We start from the raw sequence: 20,061 nt of genomic DNA on the forward strand, positions 1-20,061 counted from the left end.
ATAGGCCAATGGTGAGCCGTTTTACATCACCTCGGTCATTGACCTTTAGTCACACCACATTCAAAATGGCCACACGAAGCAGGAAGGTAGGAGATTTGTATGGAAAATATTGTATTTTATGTCTTATCGCCGGTGAAAAACAGAAATACTGATGTTTTGTGAAAAATGTAGCGCAAAAATGTAAGTTTTGTTTGTTATTTGGGTCCAAAAATATATCAGCTGGTGGTGTAGAGGTGTATTTCTGTCAGAGAGAAAATATGGCAAGTTTTCATAATTTCTCTTATATTACCCGGTAAAATTTCTCTTATATTACCCGGTAAACTGTAAAAATGTAAAATTGCATCTATTATACATATATTTTTGTAGGGTAAGAAGTGCACAGTGATAGGAGGCTGTGGATTCCTGGGCCGCTACATAGTAGAGAGACTGTTGGAGGAGGGTTACACTGTCAATGTGTTTGACATGGCTCAGACTTTCGAAGATGACAGGGTGAAGTTCTTTGTTGGAGACCTGTGTCAGGAGAAGGTATGAATACTTTTTTTTTTCCAACTTAATTCACCACCACCGATTTTTACAATGAAGTTTTTACATCAGACTTAAGTTAAAATCACCACATCATTATAAAGTTGGAACATCACTTGAAAGTAACTTAACAGAAGCGACACAACATTTTTTAACAGAGACAAAAGGTATGAATACTTGAATTAGCCATGCAAGGATTCATTAACCACGTAAATCATTTTATGTCAGCATCATAATATAGGGATGTCTAATATGGGGACCTAACTAGTTTTCAGGTACTAGTACACTAACTTCAAAGTACAGCGGTTTATGTACAAGCCTGGATCTGTTCCTGTATCAATAACTTACAGATGTAGACAACTGTATTTTCTAGTGGTAAATTGTCATAGTACATATTTTCAATCTCCAATTGAACTTTGAGAGTATTAACAAACTTTCTAACTTTCAAGTGTCATCTTTGAGTTTGAGACTGAATTTACTTAATACCCTTTATGTCTACAATAATAGGAATCCACCAGTGTTTTACTTTGTTCAGGAATAGGTACACTTGTCATTCAGATCTGAACCTGTACCTAAACAATGTAACAGGTACTGGTACCTCAGTGTAATGACATCAAATAAAATGTATCTTTTTTCAGGATCTTGCCCCTGCAATCAGTGATGTGCAGACTGTGTTTCATTGTGCTTCTCCACCACCAAGTTCGGATGACAGGGACTTATTCTACAGGGTGAATTTCATTGGTACAAAGGATATCATTAACGCATGCAAGAAGGCCGGAGTACAGGTAAGATGCGATCAATGACATTCGTACTAGTATGTATTTAAATTGTTTTGCTGGATTTTTTACAATTCAAAGATTAACTTAAAGCTCTTTGTCTGTAGCATCTTATAAGTTATAGGTATATATGAACCCACTGGTCATACATAGATGATACAAAGGAATGTAGATTGTGATGTAAATCTGTTTTTGGTGACACCATAGGGGCTAGGCTAATAGTCTATATATATTTTTTTTCTTTGATGCTGCTATAATTGGAAGTAGCATACTTTCGATAATTCTTGTACACTGGTTGACTTCAATATGCTAGAGTTACTACGTTAATGATTTATCTTTCAAGTGCTTGAGAACACCTATTTAAAATTAGATGTGTTGTATTTCAGAAACTTGTTCTGACCAGCTCAGCTAGTGTTGTGTATGAAGGAACAGATATCAAGAATGGAACAGAGGACCTGCCCTATGCTAAAAAGCCCATGGACTACTACACTGAGACAAAGGTTCTACAAGAGAAGGTGATGTGTTTTTCACCGTTTGTATGTCACTGAAAATAAACTGTGCATTTGCAATGTTATGCATTAATGTAATACTGTAAATGCATTTAAGTTCGCATGGTTTCTATTTCGTGTTCAGGCGAAAATGGAGTGTATGCAGTAGCGCTATAGTGACATACTGCTTCAGTATTGGACAAAACTGTCGTGATGGTTTTAGGAACCGCGAACATAAAACCACGGCGAACATTTCTGCATTTACAGTATGTGCCATTGACATTGACAAAACATTTCTAGACAAGAACCCTTTACAAGTTACGGGCCTGCACCTTGTGCATGGGCAGTTCAAGAAATGAAACAGCTTATTCATCCATCATTACTTTTTCATTTGTTAAATACGTAAACAAAAACTGCTCCATCTCAGACGTAGTCAACACTACTTTCTTTTTCCACAGGAGGTCCTGGCAGCTAACAGCGCAGAGGAGAACTTCTTCACTGTTGCTATCCGTCCCCACGGAATATTCGGTCCCAGGGACAGGCAGCTTGTTCCTATATTAGTGGATACTGCACGGGCAGGGAAGACCAAGTTCATGATAGGGTTAGTCATGACATTATTTATGTCGTCTTGTTAAGGGGTTTTGGTTTTGTGACCAATAAGCTATTTCATGTTTCAAAGTGTGCACACACAGTATGATACATTGTGGTAATGTATCGAAGTAGAAGGTGCCTGGCAATACGTAAAGAGTGGCCCATTGTTGTTTTTCTGTTTCAGGTCTTACTGTCACTATTGTTTGTAAAAATCAAAAGTCAAATAGCCATGCCTTCAAGTTCAAGTACCAGAGTTATCAACCCAGGATTTGAAGGGTTTGAAAATTTGTTTTCCCTAGAACTATTGTTGAGGGGAACTTGTCACCAAGTACAGTTGAAGCAGCCTCTTTAGATAGCTTTAAACAATGCAGTTAGATGTGCAACGGTTAAGTGTGACATGGTACAGTACTGGTTCAGTGTAATATAACCAGCTGCTTCCACACCTGGTGCCTGCAAAGCTGGTGTGTTACGGCGAAGGGTGGTGATACAGACACATTGCAAAGTTCACTCTTTCTGTTACAGAAATGGGGAGAATCTTGTCGACTTCACCTACGTGGTGAACGTTGCACATGGGCACCTGCTGGCAGCTGAGCACCTGTACAAGGACTCACCTGTTTGTGGCAAGGTAGGATCATTCACGATACTTTAAATGCAGAAATGTTCGCAGTGGTTTTATGTTCGCGGTTTTCGCGGAGAACTCTTAACCGCGAACTTAAAGCCACTGCGAAAAGTGTTTCCATTGTGACTGTAGCGCTACTACCGTAAAATCCCTATTTACGTACGCACTTTTTAAACTTTTCAAGTCGCAAGCAGGTGCTCCAGGCTGACGCCAAAGTCGGGGTGCGTACGTTAGGAGGGGTTCTTCCTCGGAAAAATTGCATATCAGCTTGAGAGTATGGTACATCTTCATGCAAATGAAGTGTGGAATGCTACCACACAATCAATCACTAATAAAGAATAAATGATACATATATTTGACATTTTTTACCCAGAAACATTTACTCAGTGACGCTTTAAGTTGGTAAACATCATCTGAAGGATGATCATGTCAACCTCTAACTATCCACCGAAATGCTGGAGAGGGGGTGCGTACGTTAGGAGGGTTTTTCCCCTGAACGTTTCAACTCACTGAGTCAGGCCCGCAATCGTCCCCAAATTGGGGGTGCGTACGTTAGGAGGGGTGCGTACGTAAATAGGAATTTTACGGTATTGTTTCAAACGCGAACTTAAAAACCACCGTGAACACTCCATTTGTGGTCTACCGGGAAGTACAATCCATGCGAACATTTCTGCATTTACAGTAAATCAAAAACTAGACTAAGCTGTGTTGACATCTTTGCTTTGTACCTGTTGAGGCCAGTAATGCTTATCAATAGCTTACACCTAATAGTACAATGTACTGTAAATCTTGAAAATTTCTCGTTGGTTTTATTTTCGCAGTGACCTCTCCACCATAAATTAATGAGACTGCAAATACACGTTTCCAATTTATGACAACTGTACTTCAGAATTTGTTTCAACTACCAATTCAAAACACTGAGAAAACCAGGCGTCCTTTTCCCTCCTACGGGGAAATAAAAACCACCACGAAAGTAGATGATTTTACAGTAATTTTGTATTGGCTTGATCAATAATCTTGTCTCTTTCATATTGTGTATGTGAGTTTGTTATCAGCATTGCTTTTGCTTATATCATAATAATATTTTATAGTACATTTTGTCCTTCATTTTGATACGGAATATTAGAGATATAGAGACTATAGATATAGAGAAGTTTATACATGTGTGCTTTTATGATTGATGATGTTGAATTGTGCCCCAATACACCCACTTTCCAATTCTTGATCATAACTTACATTGATATGCCAAAAAAAAAGGCTTTGCAAAAATGTGTCGAAAATTTGTGTAAATCTTTACTTTCTGTATTTTCAGGCATTCCACATCACCAATGATGAGCCCATCCCCTTTTGGACTTTCATGTCTCGTATTCTCGAAGGGCTCAATTATCCCTCCCCAAAGATGGGACTTCCCTACCTCCTCATATACTACTTAGCTGCATTCCTTCAGCTTCTATGTTTACTCCTTAAACCAATTAAGGAGTTCAAACCCACCTTTACCCCCATGAGGGTGGCATTGGCTGGGACGTACCATTATTATAGCTGCCAGAGGGCCAAGCAATTGATGGGTTACAAGCCTTTGGTGCCCCTAGATGAAGCTATAAAACTTACTGTAAAAGGTTATGCTCATTTACAAAACAAAAACTAAATTCTAATTTGGCTTGCTATTGATTTAGTCGTACATTAATTCTATGAATTTTCTATGAAATGGATTATTGCTAGTTGATTTTGTATACCTTTGAAGATGACTAATATTGACTAACATTTGTGATATCAGAGTCTAATGAAATAGACCGATCCTGACTGTTCATCATAATTATCAGTTTAAACCAATGAGAGACTGGCAATTATCAGTTTGACCAATGAGAGAGCGGCTGCATGTCTGTCAAGTGTTTTCACTTTTGTAGTGCTGCTAGAGCACAACTAATTCCAGTGCAATAGAATTGAATTATGGAGGTTTCAATTTGGGGTCAATATGCATATAATAAAATCTTTATACATATTATAATTACATTTAGGTTTCTAAATGTATTGATGAACATTATGCTAATATTCATCAATAGTATTTAGTAATGTATATGATAGCCATGACAAATGGAGATGCATTATACTGTTGAATTCGTGGTTGAAACAAGCATAATAACACAATAGAAAACACCTTTCTGGTGTATGAGAATGTGGTTAGAGGTCATGCAAACATGAAAACACTCGAATATTCCATGATTTACTGTAGCTATTCAACTTACTCTCCAAGCAGAGCATGGGTTTCGGCTGGTTTTTGACGTGTTTTTAGGCGTTATTGTCGTACTTTCTACTTTGTCATCTTTTTTTTTGTCTCGACACAACAAAAACGATGACAAAGTAGAAGGCATGACAAAAACGCCTAAAAACACGTTAAAAACCAGCCGAAACCCTAGCTCTGCTTGGAGAGTAATTCAACTGTCTCATTTCTCTGTATCCTAACTGTATAACATTGGTGCAACTGATTAAATTACATGTAGCCCCTTAAAAAAGTATGAACTATTTCAATGTCTACATACTATGAAGGATGAACATACATTCATGAGTACTAAATACAAATGTAGATGGCTAGGTTCAGAAATTTTCAGAAGCAAAACACAAAAATACACACTTCATATATAATTATTATTAAATTTTGTTATTTATTCAGCAGTCTTGCCTGTACATTAGTTATGTTATAGGTAATTCTTTAGGATTCAGTGATAAGTGCCTATTTAAACTGTATGATTTCACATTGCAATGCCCTATGTTTTACAGTATTTATGTATGGCTCTAATAGATAGTGCATCGACTGTCATTCTATATAATATATATAACCATGGTACACTTTGCCCAGTGGATGAATTGTTGGGTACTCCATATGTTACTTTCCCAGTGCACTTCTGATGCAGATACAGACAACGAACTCCATACTTGCTAGAGTAGCTCATATATATTTATATACTAATATAATAAATTAATGCAAATAGCACAAAAAACTCTGTGGAACAAGAGTTCCGCGACCTCATATCTCCATGAACTATTCTGTTTATGCAAATGACTTACACATTTACATAATATATACTTGGTCATAAACACCTTTATCCAACTTAGGCATGATGCAATATTGTCAGTCCTATCATTTTCCACTTGGATGAATTATGGCACTTTTGCATTAATTATGCAAATTATGAATTTATTTGCATAATTGGTATCTGCTGATGCTCCACTCGCCATAAACTACATATGTTACATGTATTTGAGTCTTATAATGGAAAACACTGCAAATATAGATTTTCCTCATTAGTTATGCAAATTAAGTGTCAATTAGCATAATTTGCACATCACTGTGTACATCTCGGTCTAAGCTACCTGCATACTAAATATCATGGAAACCCGTCGTCCCTTTGTTCAGTTATTCTCCCTAGAAGATTTTCACAATAACGCCACTGCAGTTCCAGAGCAAGCTGCTAGGGGGCCCAAACCTACACCACTTCTTTATTACATCACAAGCTATCTGCCACCCAAAAATCAAGACCACAGCACGTCCAGGTCAAAAGATACAAAAACTGAAGTTCTGCTGCAGTACCAAGGTCACATACCAGGGGGCCCAAAATCTACCTTGAATGTCGGCTTCACAACACCTACCCACATACCAAATATCATTGTAATCCATCCAGAGGTTCTGGAGTTATGCTGTCGACAGTAGTGCGGAAACACAGACACACACACAGACAGACACACCCAAAACTATATCTCCATTTTTCATGGAGATAACTACAGAAATCCATATAATAGTCTCATATATCTTTAAGTGCAAGATGAAGACTTAAGAAGTGATTTCTCGTGGAAGGAACTGGACTGCCTTCTGTCCTCTCTTGGTTCTTGAGGCCAGTTTGGGTTCTCCACGCTTGGTGATGCCCATGTACCAGTTCTGCTGGGCGTACTTCTGTGATCTGTACGTGTTGTACCTGTTGGCCTCCAAGGTCTCCAGGAAGTAACACTCATCGTTTAAAACATCCTGGGGGAAAAGTGGACAGATAATTTAGGCTTAAAGGAAACCCAAGCAATATTAGTTCAAACAGCACTATCACAATGTATAGTGACATGATACAAAAATATGACGTCGGTTTGATTTCAGAACTCACTAAAAATCGTCACGGTTTTTTTATAGGCTCGCTAAAGGGGATCATTGTACGGCTCGTTTTTCTGCGGTTTTAAAATGCTCATAGTGTGAAGTTATTACGCAAATGTGCTAAACAGTGTTAATAAATCTCACTACCATTAAGATTTCAGCATTTTTTGTATTTCCATTTTTTGGGTCCTAATATTGCTTTGGTTGCCTTTAATAACCTGCTTCGAGGTGATTATTACGGTGACATAATGCCTGGCCATAATGCCTTACCTACAGCAACTGAATAAACGCCGAGGAATACAGGCTTGTGAGTGGTCCACACAGCCTGGGTATAAGTTAATTGTTCAATTGTTCAATTGTGCTCCTTGGAATAGTTTAACAAAAACGCCGTTGCAGAGCAAGCTGCTAGGGTGCCTAAACATAAACCACTGCCTTCCTTACATCGAAAGCTATCTACCACAAAAAATGAAGATCATATCATGTCCGGGAGAAAAGATACAAAAAACGGAGATTCTACTGCAGTACCACACCGGGGGCCAATAATCAACCGTAATGTTCGTCCTACCAACACCTACCCACATCTCAAATATCATAACAATCCATTCAGATGTTTTAAGAGTTATGCTGACCACAATTAAGTATCCGGAAACACAGAAAACAATACCTCTATTTTTCATGGAGATAACAACCCTTCGGTAATACATAGAGAGGTTGAATATATATACACAACTATTCCATTGTTAGAAATCCGTACCACACATGTGCCTGAGGCGTCGAACTCAATGGAACAAGTATGTGACAATAACGCCATATGACGCACTTCTCTGACCCAGTTTCCGACACTGCGTGGGCGGGTAAAACGTCGGGCAAAGATCACATAAGGTAAAGGGGTGCTACGTACGGGTAACCAAACTTAAACACGATAGTGCAATAACAAGCTTTTGTGATTTCTTCAGTCATTTGGAAATTTGCCAGGAAAGACCATATGGACGCTGAGCTTGATTCCGTTAGTTACAGTAAGGCTATTTTGATCCGATTATTTAAATGACATCACGCGCACGTATCAAGAAGTTCCGTTCAAAAACGTTTTCGACCAAACTGTAAATCGTACAAAACAGCAGTAAAATGTGCAAATATATCCCGTAAATTAGGAAAAAAAAGAATATATGAAATTATTACTGATATCGCAGATTGCCAAAGTCAATGTTAAAGAGATGTAAAGGAACAAAATTCAAAATGAAAATTTTATTGTTCGGCATACCATACTGAGTGTTTTTGGTCATTTGTTCAACCTTCCTTAACACTATATATTTCAAGATGAATGCAGTTTCTTTTGCCAAACTTTTTTTCGCGCGCTTGCACCAGTTTTGGGGTTTCCAGAGAATGTCATCGATATAACCAAATCAACGTGGCCTTACTGCTGAGAAAATATATAGTGGGAGACGCAGTGCGGGTTCTCAGTCGGCCAAAGTAAAGAGAACTCCTCCACACCATTCATCAGTGGCTATTTGTACCAGTCGCACACAGATACTGGTATTCTATCTCTGTGTACACTGGCACTGCCGCAGCAGTCAAGTTTGCTATTTTTTCCGATGTCTGGCTATCCTATGCATCATGTACATGTAAGTGGATGGGGAAGGGGGTGGTAGGTCCTCATACATGTATATTGCATTTTTTTCAGCACACTACCCGTCTCACCTCGAAATGATATTAGATAAAACTCTCTCATATTATTACCTATACGTATCTTTAAAGTCTGTGATATTTTCAGCACACTACCCGTCTCACCTCGAAATGATAGTACTGTAGATAAAACGATTTCATATTACATATACGTGTCTTAAAGTTTGTGGTAAGAACGTGACTGAACGGTTGGAATTATAGACAAAAAGCCATTCCTATATAATATGTGGCTTTTTGCCTATAACATTACACAGTTGTAGTACTTCAGTAGGTAGATATAATCAATTACTTAAAGATTCATTATATTCTCATGTTTAAGTCTCATTTACGAATGTCAATTTCTGATTATGTGCAGTGCAGACACTTTTCTAGCCTGGGCCCCACACGATAGATATTTTAGAGTTTGGGGCTCTGGCATCCAGGCTAACACTTTTCAGTTAATAGTGACACAAATACTGTTTCACTCCAGATGAGTGTGTATATACAAATGTAACACTTGTACCACTCCCATAGGAGGGAGTTTGGCAATGAATATAATGGTAACGAACGAAGGAAATATTTAGAAAGTACACACCGATGAGTACAGGCGGCCTGACTCGTTTATAGCCAGGAATCTGTCGGCCTCCACGCCCCGTATGGTCACCACTCCCGGCTCCGGAGAGAAGATCTCCAACATAGCTGTATGGGGGAGAACTTACGTAGATAGTAAAGGGCAAGTTGCGTAAATAGCGCAGAAATGGTAAAAATACACGGACTTAAGTTGATTCCATGATTAACAACGTCTTAACAACGTCCATGAAAAACGTGATGACAAGTCGTTCACCCATTCGTAAGGTCACAAGGAAGATGATACACCTTGATAGAATACTGTAAATGCAAAACCGCGAAACGTCGCTACATTGTGTGACTGTAGCACTACTATTGTTTCGAACGCGACCTAAAAACCATTGCGAAATTAAATCCCCGCGAGCATTTCTGCATTCCATTGCATGTACTTCTCTCCAGCGAGTCCAAGCAGATGTTGTTGGGGAAGATTTTGACCTTCTTATCAAATGCCCCGTTTTTAATAAAATGGGTCATATGAGAAGAAGGTCACATTCTTCCCCAACAACATCTGCTTGGAGAGTATAGAAAACTATAAGCTTGTTATCAAGAATTGTTACTATGTAGTACTCACATTTCACAATAGATAAAATACCTTGAGCTACATTCGATCACGTCATCGGGAAATACTTGTTACTTGTATTTTGGCCTTCGGACACGTGTAGGGACAAGGACTTTTCTTCAATACTGGCAATCTCTCTCTATATATATATAACCATATTCTAGGCACCATTGGCATCGTTGGACTGAAGCACGTCGTGACTTTTTCATGCATTAGCAAACTTGTAGAATGGTACCGCCTTTCGTTTAACTGTTGACTGACCGCCATACACGTACGAGTCGTACAAGTGACGTTTTTGTGTGCTCAGATTGTGTAGCATCATTAACTGCGTATCTAATTGGATATATAGCTTTGTTACTGAAGCTGTATATAGATTTAATTTTCTGCTAGCTTTCATGTAAAGTATACCGTGAACACGGCTGTCAATTTGGATATTAAGAGGTACCCGTGTAGGAACTGTACTGACAAATGAGTTTGTTCGTCAGGTCAATACCTTGGCACCCACAGGCGACCGCCCCTGATCAAATATAGCAGAGGATGACCTCTGGTGTGACCGAATTGGACAGGGAAGGAATGGGAGACTCTTCCGCGCGCATAGCACGCAAGCCTTGTTAGGGGGAGGGATGGTGTGGGGTGGGTGATTCTCCAAGCAGATGTAAGGATGCGACTGTGTTGTACGCTTGTTTTTGTGTCATTTATTAGTGCGTCTTTTTAGTAGTGCATTTAGTAGTGAACGTTGTTTTTTAGATTTCACCTTCGCCTAAAATGTCACTTCGAAAAGACGAAAAATGCCCCCAACTCGTAAAATAAAGGGACTGAGACTGTCCCTTACATCTGCTTGGAGATTAAGATGGTGGTACACACAAGGCTTATCCGACCAGTTTGTCACGTTGTAACAGCTTGGTTTCATGATTATGATGCTTCATGGTACGCATAACAACTCTCAACATGGCAGCTAATGACTGTTTTGTTAAGATAATTATGCCCCGAACGGACCAATTTCTGGTTAGATCTCCCTATAGAGTAGACCCATACCGCAGGTATGCTAACAATTCCCGTGCAGTCACGACTGTAGATATACGAGCTCATATCTGTTGAAGTAGAGTTGACCGATGCCAATAAAATCCATCCGTTAAATCAAAACAGTGACATATGTATGGTGGTCTTATCTTTCACTCACTTGAGGTCAACCCATCGCTTCAGTTGAATCGATAGCATTGACACACTTTTACACGATATCTACCACTCTAGGTATATGGTTATACGTATACAGGATATAGGGACATGTATGCTACTAACCGTAGGGGTCGTTGTTTTCCTTGGTGCCTGTTATTCTCCCGTCTGGCATGATCTGTACGTGATAACCCTTGTTTCTGCAGTAGAGCTGTTTCATGTCCTTGTATTTCCCGAAGCCGAGGTTGGACTCTGGATCTTTCCCGAGCAACACATCGTACACGTTCCCCATCTCGTCCACTATGGTGGCGGGTACTTCGAGCTCGCTCATCGTGACACCGGTCGGGGGAATGTTGACGTTCGGTTCGGTTGAAGACTTGCGTTGATTGACGCTGCGTTTCAGTTACGTACGAATGGTACTATGTACAACGGCTAAGTTCCAACACTAGTACGTATCCACCAGTGCTCTCAAAAATCCTTCAACGACAGAGTTTACGAACGGTTCCTCCTTCGCGTACTTGTACACCCTCTGCGGCCTGTTTCAAGGCTCAAGCAGGTTGACTTCTTATCTTATATCCCGGTCGCCGCTGCTACTCGGTATAATAATCCGGATGCGCATCACATGCACCAGCTGCCCACTAAGTACATTGTGTACGAATATAGAACATGCACTTCCACCACAGACAGGTCACATAAGGCAACTCCGCGAACACAGGGGATAATCGGAAACCGCGGGTGATTAAATCCCTGGATGGTTTTGTTGTGAGTCCCGACACACCGTTTAGCAGTCCGCCCACTGCGGTTTCCGAGTTGTCGCTGTATGGAAGGCCGAGGCAAGTAAGGTCTATGGATAACATCCTCTGCAGACTCAAAATCTAATGCGAGAGCGCGAAATGAAAACCAAAACAAGAAGGCCAAAAAACAAGATGCCTAAGATGCATGAAGTCAAAATAGAGACCATAAACTTGTAACATGAATTCCATTATTTCTGTATTCAAGAGGTGCAGAAAGTGACAATCTTTTGGTAGCTATAGTCTTGTATGGTCTTGTATGGCTACAACTACACTCAAAGCTGCAACCTACAGCTGGTGCCACTTCTACAACTACAGGCAAGGCTACCACACAAGAGTCTCTTCTACAACTACTCAGTTAACTGAAGGGACTACCCTTAACATCCGATTTAAGATAAACTGCAGTCAATGCTACCACACTAGTATAACATGTACTACTACACTGAAAGCATCGCGGTCGGGTAGGGAAAAGAAATTTCTTGTGTTTTTGTTTTTCAAAATTGGGTGAAAATTAATGCGCGCGTTGATGCTATCCACAACATTGACTTGCTGTTGCCTACATTCTAACAGAGGGGAGAGTCTGTAAAGGCGACCGGGTGCGCTCTTCCGTTAGACTTGTCGGTCGTACATGTTGGAACGCCAGCTACTTACAGTACTGTAAATGCAGAGATGTTCGCGGTGGTTTTATGTTCGCGGATTTCGCGGTGAACTCTTAACCGCGCAAAGCTGTTCCATTGTGTGACTGTAGCGGTAGTATACCACCGCGAACGCTGCATTTTCTCGCTACCGCGAAATTGAATCCCTTTGAACATCTCTGCATTTACAGTATTATACAGAATCTTGATTGCGCAAGTCCTGGAATGCACTAGCTTGGCCATGGAAAGCTTTCAATTTGTCTGAAGAGTCAAGAACGTAGATCTGATATGTCATGCTCAATACATTACGGGTACCTCTATTAGGTACCTAGTACGTATATAGTTTTATTATAACGTATTATTAAATGGATAAAGTCTCTTAAGAGTCAGACGTATTTACTAGACTGTGTGTCCACAACATAGGTAGGGTACCTCTATTACATACATAGTGCGTATATAGTTTCATTATAACGTATATGTTACATACGAAACAATTCAAAGAAACTGGATAAAGTCTCTTAAAAGTCAGACATATTCAGTAGAAATTATATCCACTATCTTTCATCAATGACTGAGAATAAGTCTGGAGAATTTATACAGTTGTTCGAATAGTCAAATCTTTTCGTATAATGTCCTACTTTACCTGGATGTATAACTTCCATCGACAACTGAGTACTTAATACTGACACACTTAACATAATATTTGTTTGTATGTAAGGCCGGTACATTTAAGCTTACATTTAAGCTTCAGCTTACTTTCTAGATGACGAGCTGTGTTTGGGCCCATCCTTTCTACGGATAGATTTACAAGCAGCCTGGGATAATACCTTGGCTCACGTCATATAATTACTTAATTGACGCAGGAGACCAGTTAACCAAATGACGTCATATCAATGAATGGTTTCTTTTGATAGTAGATTATAGTAGGTACAATGACCATTGATAACAGAGCATATGGATATAATTTTCATATTTCACGACACAGATCATGTCTTAAAGTTCAAAAGCTTTGCTATATTTTCTCACCGTTATTCTAAATCCTTTAGTCCTCCGGATATTATTTATCGTTGTATTTATCTTCACAACGATAATATATTCTATCCTTGAACTTCAAACGAAACTCCCCTTGTAAATATTGACACTACAAGTGCGATGTAAGCCAGGGAAGGAAGTTTTCGGTTACAGTTCGGAAAACCCTTGGGAAGCCCCCTTGTATGTTGAGACCTGTTGCACTTTTAGAACTCGCTTTGAAGTGTTAACATCCCGTTGTCAAGTTAGGCTGAATGCGCGGCATTCTTGTTGTTGAGGTCTCTTTGGTACGCTGCCAGACACCACATACCACCTTTAATTCATCACTACAAGAGTCAACATTATGACACATATAAAGATTCCTATTGTGTAAAGATCTTAGGACGTTATCTTCTCTTAATTTAACTTTATTGACATTGCTGAGATCATACCGGCTACATAACCTCTCCTCTTGTTTTATATAGTTGTACATTGTATATTATACTGTTCAGTCATCAAGGATATAGCACTTTGTAATTCGCCTAGTTGGGTAGCCCTGGCCGTATGTATTTATACAGCAAAATTAATGATTTAGGATAAAATCTCTTTCTATGTATATGGCTAGTAGGTTTGTCACATTTTCCCTCACCATTGTTGTATCTGATAACGCTGTATGATTTGTCGCTTGGTTTTAGTTTGTAATGGGGAAAAGTAACTGAAGGCTACATTCTTGGCTGGCTACTAGTACACATGTATATGCATGTATATAGTATACTAGTATGTATGCTCTGCACAGCGCAAGATATGAAATCACAAGAAAAGGGAAAATATGAGCGAAACAGGGTGTTTGCTTGAATGAAAACAAATTTCTGAAAAGCTTAAGTGTTTTTGGGTGGAAAAAATCGAATTGGCCAGCACGGGGGTCGAACCCGCGACCTTCGCGTTATCAGCACGACGCTCTAACCAACTGAGCTAACCGGCCACTGGATGCCCCCGTCCGGCGTTTGTACAGTTTTGTACAATTTTGTTAAAAATTGTGTAACAGTAATCTGACTCAATATTGGGAAATCTTAACGCTAAGTTTTCACTTGGACATGTATGTCTATACAGAAACAGATTTACTACAGAAATGATAGCCTGCGAGAAACGTAAGCCCTAAATGATTACAGTACTACATTGCCAAGTACGCCACCTGACGAAGTGGGCATAAACTGCAGCGTCGTGTCCAACAAAAGTATGACGACGACACCTCAGGTTAATTTGAGTTATTTTCAAGCGTTAAAATACCAGTCAGAATTGTGCAAGTTGGGAGAAAAGGAATTTTTCTCGTAAATTGCCGATTTATGTAGTTTACCCGTCATTCCTCATTACACAGAAAAGCGTGGGCGACTTCCTTCCGCGAAACTACCGTTCAGTTACTTCCGGGTTTGTTTCAGTGCATGTTCTCGGTGTGAGGGCTCGCATCGTCGTATTTTTGACAATACAGAACATTATAGATGGCGTCTACAAGTCATCCACGTGGTTATATAGACTTCATAGCCTACATGGTGGTTTTTATGATAGCTACGGATACCACCACAGTGTATGCAAGTAAGTGTAATGTACCGTGTACGACAACCTGTTTCAGTTATTGACTGTCCGTGTAGTTCAGACTAAAAATCAGAATAGCATGTTGAATTTAATCGCTCCCTGCGATTGCCATATCCAAATTTCTTCTAGCTTGAAATGTCTGACTTTGTACGTTCACATGGTAGTAAATTTACTGAGATCGTGTTTTGAATACTACTTTTGAGGTCTGACCATGGAATGTCCTATTCCATTACTACTATTCATTCAATAGCGGATTCGAAACTTAGAAGTCATGCATGTCTCATGAATGTTGTTTGTCTTGTTCTAGCATGCGGAAGAGCACTTGGAATGACAAGTGGTGACATAAAAAACGATCAGGTAACTGCTTCAACAAGGTACGATGCCATTCACGAGGACCCTTGGTACGCATATTATGCGAGAATAGGCAACAAGTACGCCTGGTATCCTTCTACAGACAACGCGGATCAATGGCTCCAAGTTGATCTTAGAAAGCAGATGGTGATCACTGGAGTAGAAACACAGGGTCACTTCTGGGGGTCTAAGTCCTATTACGTCGAGACATTCATGTTACAATACAAAGTTGAACCTAGTCTGAATTCGGGCTGGCAGGACGCTTTTGATGGAAAGGTGAGTGTCATGAATAGGCCCACCTTCACCCATTCGTTGCAGTGTGTGCGTTTCAAAAACTGATTTCACATTGCATGCCTTTATACTTGTCGGCGGAAATATGTACGGCTTCCTATATATCTTTTTGTTAAGTATCTAAGTCCTATCTAGCTTGGGTGGGGTTGCTAAAAGTGATGTCTTTTCAGACATCAATAAGACACCCTTTTCGTTTAATATCTTTAAGTATAATGGGAATATGGGAATTCCCTATTTAGACGGGTTTAGCCAATAAAATCAAATAGACGAAGTCATAATTACAGGAATCCAAAAAAAAACACAGTCTAGATAGGGTTTAAAGTGTTTGTTCCCTCCTTTTTAATTGATGAGTGTGCTTTTCTGACGTACACATTTACAATGTAGGGATTTCAAGGCAACCGTGGTGCAAACGTTGTTAAATTCAACAACTTCACGAGGCCCATTGTTGCATCAGCCATCAGGTTTCTCCCACAGTCGTGGCATGAAGGGATCGCCTTGAGGGTGGAAATACTTGGATGTGACTTGTCAGGTACGAGCAGTTATATTCTATACATACCAGCAATATTCATAACTTTCTGCTCATGATAACGCTACCTTTCACTGTTGTGTTTGAGTTATTATTGGGTGAAGTCTGCCATCTCTTTTTTCCCCTTTTCCCCCTTTTTTCCATCCCAGACATAACCTGTGGAGAGCCTCCTTCAATCCCGAACGCCATAATAATTACTAATAATTCTGATAACTCCTTTGGGGAATGGAGGAAATACGAATGTGCTGCTGGCTTCACTTCGGACGTGTCAGAGTACCATTTAATCTGTGGTATTAACGGAACCTGGTACTGGACCAATGGCGCACCAGACTGTTCGAGTAAGTCTTGTTATGAACAAAGATGAAGCATGGATCTAAATCAGCAAATATGATGCAGCTACAGAGTTATGGTCCTTAGACCAAGCAACAACGTTTCCGGTTTAATAGGGTCCCGAAATTAAAAATAAAAATTAGGTTAGGTAGGCAGGGATCTTAAATTTTTGTAGTGATCCAACAAATACAGTGCAGTTTAGCCATGTAAACCTGAAATGTAGCAGAACACTTAGATTTTGAACATCATGTTATATATGCAGATATACATTGTACAGACACAGTTATATTGTGAACAACAGTGCAATATTTACTACACAACTACTCAAAGCGTTTGACTGTTATCAACAGAGTGTGAAATACAGGAAGTCTGTTGTGAATTTCATCCCTCAGAGGTCAGGTCGAAAGTTGCATTTCCGTTGCCAGCGACCGACCTAAAAAAAGGCTAGGGTCGGCAGGTTTGGCTATATATGGTGGGTCGGGTAACCGGAAACCGGATATTTGGCCTAATTCCCCTAACTAACACAACACGTTACAATTATGACTATCGTAATTTTCCTTTCCTTTAGCTTCCATACACATTAGTTATGGATGTCACCTTTGATATTGGCTCTATTCAGTTAACTATATATGCTATGTTGTATATCCAAGAAATCTCGTTACGTTATACATCCATTAGACAAATCAAACTTATATTCACAAACGTAAAAAACGGGGTCAAAGGAGGACTATGTTATCTTGAATGGTAACACATGTCTTTTTCATTCAACAAGTGGATGGATTATATTCATTTCCAGTTCTTTCTTTTTTCGCTTAATTCTCAGAAATCCCAACTAGGACAACTAGTACAAGACCACCTGTAACTACAGTGCCTTCATCCGCTACTACGGTGCCTTCGGTAACGAGCACAAAGAAATCGCCGAGCAACATTTCAGCAGGTATGGATGTACATGTATGATAACTGATTCTATCAAAAGGTATATCTTAGAAAAATCGGTTCCATCGGTTCTTGCCTGGTCATTTCGCTTATCCCCATCTCTCTCTGTCTTTCTTTCTCTCTCCCCTCTCTTTCTCTCTCTCTCTCTTCCCTCTCTCTCTCTCCCGCCCCCTCTCTCTCCCCACACATTTTGTTTGGTTTCTGATTTTTTTTTTCAAACCAGGTCTTTCCAGTATAATCCCCATAGCTGCAGGCGCCGGAGGGGGTCTAGTCCTTCTTGTTGTCATCGTCGTGATAGTCATTGTGTGTAGGTAAGCAATTGTATATCTAAAATACATTCTACTTTTGCTGTTTTGCCTACCTGTGAGGTAAAGGGGCGACCTCAGACTGAGGACGAAGCATGGCGCTGTTTCGTTAGCTAGTAGTGCAATGATTATGTGGCTTCGCTACGGCTCGCGTTTTCAGCCAAGCACACCGTCGGGTCACCCCTACTCTTCTCGATTAGTGTGTTGGGTTCTTTTATGTGCTGAGGTTTGACGCCATAAGCTCCCTCGTACACGGGCCGCCAGCTTAACGCCCCCATACGGAAATGACGATAACTACATGCACGGTGCCTAAACATATGATTCCTTTGGCGTGGTTTGGTTAGCAGATCATGACGTCCTCAGGCAGTTAGTTTAAACTGATTTATTTTTATCACTTAGAAGGAAACGTCGAGACAGATCGGACACCGTAAAGTTGGACGACCTACAAACCCCTCCCGCTTCAGTTCGCACAGAGGACCGTCCAGAAGATGTCACCTTTGTCCACAACGACATGTACGAGTCGGTCGACAACACAGGGTGGGTGTGCTATTACAAGAAATGTAACATCTACAACCATAATTCCACCAGGGTACATAATTCCGCCACCCTGAAAAATACGTCCAAACAGATCTCCAACCTAACGTCCCCCAGTATAATGCACTCCTGTGTATCTAAACTGTGCATACCTGGGGGATGCTGCACTAGAGATCTCTCAAATCCTGTCTTCAAAGTGGCGGATTTATGTAACCCGGCGGATTAATGTTAATGGAAGTGACATGTACTACTAGTTAGTCGCGCACGGCTTCTAATTCGCACTGTCTTCAATTTTTTGCAACAATCTTTAAGATAAAGATGTAGTTTTGGAATTCTTACAGTACACACATTTGTGTCTAAAAAAGTCTAAAAACTATTCAGAAATTGCAGATTTGACACGTACGTTTTCCTTACTGCAGGACGACAGGACATCGCTTGGGGGAGCACCCAGAGGAAGTCGGCTTTGTGCGCAACGACATGTATGAGTCGGTAAACAGGACGGGGTAGGTACTGAAATGTAGCTAGATCTGTTACTGTAGTCACCATAGAAAGCCGCCTGTCCCACATTGCCGACCATGGCCTCCCGACCTTCTCCAGACCGTGGTTGGGAGTAAGTCCTGACCATGGTCATCTGCCTTGGGAGTCGGCCGGCGAGGTGCTCGTCTTTAAGAATAGTCTGCACCAGCCGTTTATGAAAGTCGGGAAAGTCGTATCTGCTTTCAAATGTATGCGATCATCGGAACGAATTGGAGCTATAATAGGATGAATTCCAGGCTACTCCCAACCTAGTGCCGACCTTGGTTGGGGAGCGGTCGGGAGTATTTTCTTGTCATTGTTCTAGCTTTGTGAATGGTGCATATTACAGTAGCTGAGTTATAGTCTTTTCTTTTTTACACAGGGAGGATTCATCAAACGTCACGCTCCTACCGGCCAGCGAGGGAGCTGCAGCTCTTTATTCAGTTGTTGATAAGAAGCCCTGTGGTGCTGATGATGAGGGCATGGTCGACAACATTATTTACGGATGAAACATGGTCAACATCTGAAACTTGACTGCATGTCTAGACGTGCTTGCGGCATTATTTAGCTTGTTTGCAATCTATCTATCTATCTATCTCTGTGCAATACTCATATGCCAGTCTGTTTATAGTGTTGATATGGATAATGATATTATCATTATTTTGTAAAGATATTTCCGAAACAACAGCTAGTATAAATTTTGCAATGAGGTTTTGATAAGACCATTTGATATGTCAGAGAAAAATATTTACTTTGATTTTTTGTAGTATCTCAGTAAAAAATAAAATTTCTTTATCAACTATGCAAATTAGATATTGATTTTCATAATCTTTAAGCGTCTCATAAAATCATGAAGATCCGTGAATCCCTTCCTGGGTTATTCTCTTTAAAACGCTCCAACACAATCGGCCTCTGCAGTTCCAAGCAAGTTTCTAGGGGACCCAATCCTACACCACTTACTCGCTTTCCCAAGTGTTATCTCACTCAAAAATCACGAACATAACATGTCTAGAACACGAGATATAAAAACTGGAAGTTTCATTTTAGTACCATAGAAAGCCGCTAGGAGACCCACTATCGAACTTGATCTATTTGCTCA

General features: G+C 40.1%; 3 protein-coding genes and 1 non-coding gene across 6 annotated transcripts; 2 read left to right on the forward strand and 2 right to left on the reverse strand.

Moving 5' to 3' along the window:
• The first annotated feature begins 13 nt into the window (after window positions 1–13).
• Window positions 14–4,975, forward strand: LOC136436403 (sterol-4-alpha-carboxylate 3-dehydrogenase, decarboxylating-like). The gene is made up of 7 exons (XM_066430368.1): window positions 14–86; window positions 367–525; window positions 1,161–1,307; window positions 1,685–1,813; window positions 2,245–2,387; window positions 2,900–3,002; window positions 4,309–4,975. The coding sequence occupies exons 1-7, from the start codon at window positions 66–68 to the stop codon at window positions 4,639–4,641; spliced, it is 1,035 nt and encodes a 344-aa protein (XP_066286465.1). The 5' UTR covers window positions 14–65; the 3' UTR covers window positions 4,642–4,975.
• Window positions 4,976–5,636: 661 nt separating this feature from the next.
• On the reverse strand, window positions 5,637–11,953 carry LOC136436405 (fibroblast growth factor 1-like). The gene is made up of 3 exons (XM_066430370.1): window positions 11,276–11,953; window positions 9,386–9,489; window positions 5,637–7,014 (listed from the first exon to the last, which is right to left on the reverse strand). The coding sequence occupies exons 1-3, from the start codon at window positions 11,478–11,480 to the stop codon at window positions 6,823–6,825; spliced, it is 501 nt and encodes a 166-aa protein (XP_066286467.1). The 5' UTR covers window positions 11,481–11,953; the 3' UTR covers window positions 5,637–6,822.
• Window positions 11,954–14,491: 2,538 nt separating this feature from the next.
• Window positions 14,492–14,565, reverse strand: Trnai-gau (transfer RNA isoleucine (anticodon GAU)). The gene has a single exon. It is a non-coding gene; the product is annotated as a tRNA-Ile (tRNA).
• A 251-nt stretch (window positions 14,566–14,816) lies between these two features.
• Window positions 14,817–19,770, forward strand: LOC136436406 (discoidin, CUB and LCCL domain-containing protein 2-like). 3 transcript variants are annotated; one of them, XM_066430371.1, is made up of 9 exons: window positions 14,817–15,173; window positions 15,481–15,800; window positions 16,200–16,344; window positions 16,491–16,679; window positions 17,495–17,608; window positions 17,831–17,918; window positions 18,312–18,449; window positions 18,866–18,949; window positions 19,345–19,770. In XM_066430371.1, exons 1-9 carry the CDS (start codon window positions 15,080–15,082, stop codon window positions 19,469–19,471), a joined length of 1,299 nt encoding a protein of 432 aa, XP_066286468.1. In that variant the 5' UTR covers window positions 14,817–15,079; the 3' UTR covers window positions 19,472–19,770. The 3 variants fall into 3 exon arrangements, with proteins under 3 accessions (XP_066286468.1, XP_066286469.1, XP_066286470.1); XM_066430372.1 differs by having other exon boundaries at window positions 18,315–18,449; XM_066430373.1 differs by lacking the exon at window positions 16,491–16,679.
• The last annotated feature ends 291 nt before the right edge of the window (window positions 19,771–20,061 follow it).

This window comes from Branchiostoma lanceolatum, chromosome 6, assembly GCF_035083965.1.
Source record: "Branchiostoma lanceolatum isolate klBraLanc5 chromosome 6, klBraLanc5.hap2, whole genome shotgun sequence".
Lineage (NCBI taxonomy): Eukaryota > Metazoa > Chordata > Leptocardii > Amphioxiformes > Branchiostomatidae > Branchiostoma > Branchiostoma lanceolatum.

What these genes read in the sequence shown, in the direction of transcription:
- LOC136436406 (XM_066430371.1), top strand. Translation starts at nt 15,080, where the DNA reads ATGGCGTCTACAAGTCATCCACGTGGTTATATAGACTTCATAGCCTAC. An exon ending in AGGACGCTTTTGATGGAAAG is followed by an intron (nt 15,801 to 16,199) that starts GTGAGTGTCATG and finishes TTTACAATGTAG; the next exon opens with GGATTTCAAGGCAACCGTGG. An exon ending in TGGCGCACCAGACTGTTCGA is followed by an intron (nt 16,680 to 17,494) that starts GTAAGTCTTGTT and finishes CTTAATTCTCAG; the next exon opens with AAATCCCAACTAGGACAACT.
- LOC136436403 (XM_066430368.1), top strand. Translation starts at nt 66, where the DNA reads ATGGCCACACGAAGCAGGAAG. An exon ending in GCAAGAAGGCCGGAGTACAG is followed by an intron (nt 1,308 to 1,684) that starts GTAAGATGCGAT and finishes GTTGTATTTCAG; the next exon opens with AAACTTGTTCTGACCAGCTC. An exon ending in ACTCACCTGTTTGTGGCAAG is followed by an intron (nt 3,003 to 4,308) that starts GTAGGATCATTC and finishes CTGTATTTTCAG; the next exon opens with GCATTCCACATCACCAATGA.
- LOC136436405 (XM_066430370.1), bottom strand. Translation starts at nt 11,480, where the DNA reads ATGAGCGAGCTCGAAGTACCCGCCACCATAGTGGACGAGATGGGGAAC. An exon ending in GGAAAACAACGACCCCTACG is followed by an intron (nt 9,490 to 11,275) that starts GTTAGTAGCATA and finishes TCCCCCATACAG; the next exon opens with CTATGTTGGAGATCTTCTCT. An exon ending in CAGGCCGCCTGTACTCATCG is followed by an intron (nt 7,015 to 9,385) that starts GTGTGTACTTTC and finishes CTTTTCCCCCAG; the next exon opens with GATGTTTTAAACGATGAGTG.